Source organism: Echinops telfairi, unplaced genomic scaffold (genome assembly GCF_000313985.2).
Source record: "Echinops telfairi isolate 266 unplaced genomic scaffold, ASM31398v2 ScPeMD7_655;HRSCAF=1070, whole genome shotgun sequence".
NCBI classification, from domain to species: Eukaryota; Metazoa; Chordata; class Mammalia; order Afrosoricida; family Tenrecidae; genus Echinops; species Echinops telfairi.
This window is the reverse complement of record NW_022104553.1, coordinates 28,717,364-28,724,944: the sequence shown is the minus strand read 5'-3', so window position 1 is coordinate 28,724,944 and position 7,581 is coordinate 28,717,364. Positions and strand designations below refer to the sequence as shown.

The following is a 7,581-nucleotide window of genomic DNA, read 5'->3' as shown; positions in this document are numbered from 1 at the left end:
GCTGGCAATGGATAGTGGAAGCACCATGGAGTGCCAAGAGAACCAACACAACTCTCTTAGAAGGAAGGACGGCCAGACCGAATGTCACCTGCTTTGGACGTGTTGTGTGGAGAGACCAGGCCCTGGAGAGAGGCCTCTGCTTGGTAAAGTAGAGGGGCAGCAGAAAGGACTCATCTTTTGTTGGAAGGATGCACTTCTCTCCAGAAATTTCCATCACCTGCCAGTCGGTCTACAGAACAGGAAGTAAAAGTTTTGAACCCTATCAATCCTTTTTGGGAAAACTCTCCAATTCCAAAAGTTTTGAAGACTGGGCTGGGCCATGCTCAATTCTACGTAAATTACTTTTTAAAATTCCAGACTACTTCCCTTCCTTAAGTATTCTTGCCCTAATTCAGACATGGACAGCTGTGAACCTGCCTTCCCTCCATACATGACTGTATCCACTAGAGAGGGACCTTTGTCTTCCAAAGTCGCACAAGGCCCTAGGAAAAGGCCACACAGAGGCCCAAGGGTCAAATATTCTGCCTGAGCAGATATGGATTGAGAAGAAGTCCTAGTGTGGACACTACAAGAAGTTCAGGTCCCAGTCAGGGAGAGGCAACTTATTTCCTCAACAAGGGGCGGGAGGGCTTCCCTGTTCTCATAAGTCAACCGTTGATAGACACACATCGGCAGAGGTCATGTGTTAGATCACAATGGGGGCCTGTAAACTGGCTATAGGAAAGACAGTGTCCCTGCCCCTAAGTCTTCTCACATAGCCACCTCCTCAATTTTCAGGCTGAATTGGTGACAAGCCCTCCATCTGAGCCAGCACCGTCCTAGTCACAGAACATGAGGGCTCTATAGACCTGACCTGCCTCACTAACCACATTACAATCTCCATCGGGTGGATCCTCAAAGGGCAGAGCCTTTGGCTCAAGGAGAGGATAATGCTTTCCCAGCACAGCAGCTCCCTCACCATAAAGACGTCAAGAGTGGTGAGGCTGGGGGAAACTTCTGCAATGTCATCCAGGCACTGTGGTTGTTCGGTGCCATCTAGTCAGTTCGCTACAAAAGAACAAAACACTGCCCGCTCCTCAGTCGTCCTCATGATTGTTATGTCTGAGCCCATTGTTCTAGCCACTGTGTCAGTCCACCTCACTGAGGGTCACTGTCTACTGTATAAAGCACAATGTCCTTTTCCACGGACTGGTCTCTCCTGAGACTACTAGGATACCAAGTCTCAGCATCCTTTCCTCTAATGAGTATTCTGTTGTGCATTTCCTCCATGACAGATTTCTTTGATCTTGTGCTACTTTCAATATTCTCCACCAACATCCTAATGCACACGCATCAATTCCTCTCTGGTCTGTCTTGCTCACTGTTCAGCTGTCATGTGCGTGGGAGGTGATTGAAAATGCCACAGCTTGGGGGAGGAGCCTATTAGTCCTCAGAGTGACATCTCTATCTCACAACAATTTTGAGAGACCCTGTGCAGCATACGGCCCAACGTGGTGTTACTTGCTTCATTTAAAAAATAATCATTTTATTGACATAAAATTCAGCTAGCATATACTTCCATGGTTCACTCATATTAAAAAGAGTTGTATAATTCTCGCTACAATCAGTTCTAGAGCATTTTCTTCCTTCTAGTACTCATTATTAGCTCCCCATTTCCCTGTGAGCTCCCTCTCATACCCGCCATGTGTCATTGATCCAGAGATTGTCTTTATAGATGTGTCATCCTTCATTCCATATACTTGAAAACATACAAAAATGCTTTTTTAAAGAAAACAACAATAACAAAATAAAACTGAAAAATAATCTTTATTGAGAAAAAGCAGGAAATACTAAAAATTAGAAAAAATGAGTCAAAAGAAAATCAAATGATTTGATTTGCATTTGAATATCTGCCAAATTACATCTGCCATCATACTGAGTTTACAATATTCTGTCTAATATTAAGGTGATTCACTAGACAATGGTCAGCAGAGATTCACCAGAATCTACAAATGAACTTTTGGCGCCCACTATCATCCATATCCTTTAGCAAAGAGTGTGCCCCCAATTGAAGCTCTGATACTATTCCCTATTTTGGATTTTAGTATTTATTATTCTTCAATTACACAGGATGGTGTGCTTCTTCCTTATGGACTTAGTTGACACCTTGTTTAGATGGCTACTTGTTTGAAGACAAGCCTTTAAGACTCCAGACACTATTCTTTTTGATAGCTGGGCACCATCTACTTTCTTCACCACATTTTGCTGTTGCACCCATACTTCAGTGATCTCTTCACAAAGGCGAGCATCAGGCAGGGCCATCTCATAAGAGCTGATTATTCTCAGACTGGGGCTACAATTAGTTACTTGCTTTCTTGACGGCTGCTTCCATGACCACTATGGTGGATTCACATCATGGAAATCCTTGACAACTTCGGTCCTTTCTCCATTTCACATAATGTTGTCTATTGGTTCAGTTCTGAGGATTTTTCTTTTCTTCACATCGTGCTGTGATCCATATTGACAATTACATTATTTGATTTTAATCAATAAGTGTTCCAAGGCCTCTTCACTTTCAGCAAGTAAGGTAGTGTCAACTGTATATCATAAGTTCTAATGAGCCTTCCTCGAGTTCTTTAGACAGTCCAAACTCTCAGATAATTTGTTTAGCACACCGTGTTAGTCTGGGTCAACTAGGGAAACAAATCCACAGAACAACAGATGTATATAAGAGAGAGTTTTATATAAAGGGCAAATGTACATTAAAAAAGCATCCTAACCCAGTCCTATCCAAGCCCATAAGTCCAAAATTAGCCCATATGTCTGACATCAATCTACATAGTCCTCCTCAATCTCACAAAACAAACGCAATGATGCCAATTGCAGGAGGAAAGCCGAATCAGTGAGTTTGTAAGCATCTCAGCGCTGGCAGGGATCTCCACACGGCTGCTCCAGCACCCAGGGTTGCATCAGGGTAGGTCCATATGGCTTCAATTCAGAGATGTCTTGCAGGAAGTGAGCCTTTCCAGCTGAAGCATGGAACTGGCCAAGGCAGGCGCACCCTGGTCTGACCATCACAAAGCAAGAGACCCAAGAAATAGACAGGTGAGGCTCACCAAGCCATTTATCTTTCCACCCTTCAGTTAATCCCACATGAGTTTATCTGCCAGGTTGGCACAATAAACCCTAACTATCTCACACAGAGACTAAATAAGTATGGTAAAAAGACACAATTCTGACGCACCTTTCCTAATTTTCAATAATACTCTGGTTCCATGTACAGCTTCTAAAAGAGTACAATTTTCGGTTCTAGAATTCCCACTCTCAATATTATCCATAATTTGTTATGCCCCAAACAGTCAAATGCATTTACATAGTCAACTGAAGATAAGAAAACATCTTTCTGGCATCTTCTGTTTTCAGGGAAGATCCATATGATATCAGTAATGATATCCCTTGTTCCATTGTCCTTTTATAAATCCAGCTTGACTTTCTGGCAGCTCCTTGTCCATGGAGGGTTGCAACCTTTTTTATTTATCTTGAGAAACATTTTACATGAATGTGATATTAATGATATTGTTCCATAATTTCTGCATTTGGATGGGTCACCATTTGCCATAGTTAGGTTTTCTGTGCCACATGACACCCGTGGAAAAATGTGGTTAGAGTTTGGCCTGTGAATCAGGTTGCAGCTTAATGACCTCTGTTGGAGGTACAACTGAGATAAATGGCTCTTGGAGACTGGCACCTTCCTCTCACTGATTTCACCTTTTTGCTGCTGAAGAACCACACTGAGACCTGCAAGCCCCTTGATGCCGCCACCACCATTAGATCCACAAGCCTTTGCACCCACCAGCCTGTGATGATCTCGCATTCTGCATCGTTGCATGTGGCTGCATGAGTCTGAAGGGGGACCAGTAGGAAATTTATGGGCTTGGGTTGGACTGGGCTGGGATGTGTTCCTGATCTATCCAGCTTCCTGATACAAAGCTCTCTACTACATGTGTAGATGAGGGTCACTAAATGTGTTACTCGAGTCAACCAGGTCTAACACACCATTCTTTGGAATGGGCACAAAAATGGATCTCTCCCAGCTGGTTGGCCAGGTTTGGCTGCCTTTCAAAGTTCTTGGCATAAGCCAGTGAGTGCTTCCAGTGCTGCATCAATTTGTGGAAACTTTTCACTGTGGGACTAAGTGTTAACACTGTCACTGTGGTTGCACAAAGTCACATTCAGGTCCTGTCTCACCTCTATGGTCTCCCCACTCAGCAGTAGAAGGGAGATGCCCCCTCCCAGAAAGAGGCAGTGTCTGGATGCCATGAGCACCGCCCTGCACATGTTCAGCTCTCTGGAGCCACAACTCCATCATTCCTTCAGTCAGAGGCTGGGAAGATGCTTGGACTGGACGATGGTAAATAGACTAGAGAACGTTCAGATGATAATACACAGGGGAAATGTACTTTATGTGATGCAATCAGCCCACTAGGTCCCATCCCAGCGAGCCGGAGGGCACTTGCAGAACTCAGGAGCTGGGAGCCCGCGGGCGACCAGGTACAATTGTTGAGGGAGAGGAACAATCTGAGGGAGCTTACCTCTCACCCCACCTCAGTCCTCCTGGATGGCTTTCCCCTGAAGGCAGAGGATGATTCAGGGAGAAGGACCTTCATGACTGATGCTCCATTTAAGTAGGAATTATCAAAAAGGAGGCCTCTCCTCACAAGGTGTGCCCATGGCCTAGGAAAGGTGCACGCAGGACCACCTGCTGGTAGTCATGACAGCGAGTCCTGATGGTGAGAATCCACAGGGCACGGGTGATGAATCTCAAGTTTCTCTCCTTCTCTGTCCACTGCAGGTGACAGGTCTGAAGGCGGTCTGGTCGTCTCTGCTGAGACCATCCCCCGCCTGGTGATTGCAGCCCTGGTCATAGTGCTTCTGGTGGTCACCCTGGGGTATTTCCTGTTCCGTGCCAGGACTAGAAGGTATGATGATGCACTCCCCACCTCATCGCCTGCTCTCAGACTGACCTCAGACCAGGAAGAGGGAGGTTACAGCCTTAGGTGCTGGACCTAGCTCAGCCTACGCCCCTGTTCACTCCCCCGAAGACTTGCCCTGTTCATTCCATCTAGGTTCCTGCCTCACAAGGTCTTCCCCGGAGACTGTGTCCTCAGTCTCTGCAACCACAGATTGAGCCCAGTAATGGCTCCATTCCTCGGGGAACAGTAACCCCTAATGTTTATTCATAACCACCGGGTCCACGGAAATTGCTTTCTTGTGTTCTTAGCACCCGCTGGGTCAGCTTTCTCTTGGACCGGCAGCTGCCTGAGGCTCCTTTTCTTCTGGGGCAGAGGCAGATGTGGCTTCTTTTCTGATTGTCTGTCTGTCTGTCTGTTTCTTTGTCTGAGGTGAACCGCTTTGGTAGTAAAGGCTCCGAGTCCATTTCAATTGTTCTTTTCCTCCTCTTTTGGAATCCGCTCCAAGCGCTCTGTAGGCGGGAAGGATAAGGAACCTGGAGGGCTTTTTTGGTTTTGTTTTTACGAAACATATGATATAGGTGCACACAACCCATCTCAACAATTGAACTCAAGATCAATACCATGCTCAAAATACCATGTATGTGGTTCTTTTACTCCCTCCCCACACCCAGTGTGTCCTCCCTCTGTTCAGCTACCTACGACCACTCCCACCCCAGCACCGCAGCGATGGCGAGAGGAAATTTCCACTCCGCTGCTGGAACTTGGCCCCTCTCTCTGGCCTCTGTCTGATCTCATGCCCGTGACCTCTTCTGTGTCCCCACAAGTAAAAAACCTTTCCTAGGGGCTGCAGTCAAAGGGAGCCTGAAGATCAGAACCCTCCAGCATCGAACCTGAGTAAGTGCACATTCAGCCTGGAGAACTGGGTGCCCTGAGACCTCTCCCTAGAGTGCCTCCGACCATTGCCTGTGGTTTTTGGAAGAGAAACATAGAACAATCCAGACAGCCTTCAAAGTGGCCACATCAGCCCTGACCTGTGGGACTGGGACCAATGATACTCGTGAATATCACCTGTCTCCTTTTGTGTCCCAAATGTCCCAAGGGCCTCTCTCCAGGAGATGCTCTCATTTACATGAGTCTCTCAAGGCTGAGAACCTGCCAGCTCCTCCTCCTCTGAGGGCTCCCAGGCTCCTTTATGCAAACGTGTCCAGTGCTAACTCTCCTCTCTGTTCCCCAGGTCATGGTCAATCGGACAGTTTTACCTCTCTGGTAAGCTAATCCCCTACACGCCACTTCAGCAGGGGTCTCAGTTGTGCTAGCTTAGGGCAGGGGTGCTGGCCAACCCTCACACAGCAAAGACCCATCAACCTCCCAGTAAATCCAAAGCAGAGTTAGCTACCCTGCCCAGTAGCTGGAGTTCCCTTAAGGAATACAGTCCACCCTATATCCTGTTGTGAGCCCACCCTGAGACAACTCAGTGTCTTTAAGGGAAGACATAGAGTGCAGCAAGGGAAACAGAGTGGTCCCTGGAGAGCAGCCAGGGATCCTCAGATAACAGGGGTAAGTAGCGGGGATGCAGCAGGAAGGGGTCAGGTGTTTTGTTACAGACAGGGAACTGATGACTGATTAGAAGAGGTGGTCCCTCTTGGTGTTAAGTGACCTAAAGGCCCAGGAATAAGAGTTACAAACTGTCATGGATGAAAACCTTCTAGACCAGTGACCTGGTGCCTGTGCACTTGGATCCTTGTCCTGATGGACAATTCTTTGTCTCTTTCTGATGACCTCTCTTCTTCCTGCCCAGGAGCCCCTGTATGCCAACCAGGCAGTTCCTGTCTATGAGGTGAGTGTGGACCATGAACATTCTGGGTTTACAGATCCACGGTGGACCATGACTTGTCCCAACATGCATCTGTCTGTGCTTTGAATTCAGGAGGCAGCAGCAAAGATGACGGCTGGGGTAGTGGGCAGGAAGGGGGCTGGGATCAGGACTCCCCTGCGTAAAGCCAGGCCCAGCTCAGAGAAGAGCTGTCAGCCCAGAGCAGAGGAAAAGCTGGAACAGGGTCTCAGAGGGTTGCAGGGGACTCACTGGCCTCTTGTTCTTTTGGTTTGCTTGCTTTTTTACAGGAACTACTAGAGCCTGACACACACATTTACAGCAACATGTACCCATGAACACCAGCAGCCTTAGGACCGGCTCCTTAGGGGCTGAAAGGAGATGCCAACCTCAGCCCCGGGCTCAAGCAAGACCAGAACAAAGCTCTCCCACTCCTCCTGCACCAAATAGTGGGATGCCTCCAGGAAAGTTAACTCTGGGCCTCATCTACCCATCATGGATTACACAGCTCACCAACAGTTTTTATTTCTTGGGATCTTGATTTTTCAGTTTTTTCCCGGAGTTATTTGGGGTTACTGGTTCAGAAAATTGCACTAGATAGACTACATCCGCTCTCATTTCTCATATATTTATTCTACTGTATTTTTAGACAAAGTTGTACTTATTTATTCATATATCATCCAACCCACAAATTACAGGATAAGCCAAAAGGGATAAGAAAAATTTGGAAAAGCATTAGATATTAAGAGATTTCCAAAGGACGTTGAATGTGGACCAATGGTGATGACATTGTGAAAT

At 46.8% G+C, this 7,581-nt stretch overlaps 1 protein-coding gene across 1 annotated transcript in view; it reads left to right on the top strand.

Annotated features, from left to right (window-relative positions):
• Positions 1-5,202, top strand: part of LOC101656618 (carcinoembryonic antigen-related cell adhesion molecule 6-like) — a 28,735-nt gene extending 23,533 nt beyond the window's left edge. Inside the window, exons 7-8 of the mRNA XM_030886356.2 lie at positions 4,832-4,958; positions 5,106-5,202. Coding sequence (XP_030742216.1) covers positions 4,832-4,958; positions 5,106-5,202 — 224 coding nt within the window. The remainder of the gene's footprint in view (positions 1-4,831; positions 4,959-5,105) is intronic.
• Positions 5,203-7,581: the final 2,379 nt, after the last annotated feature.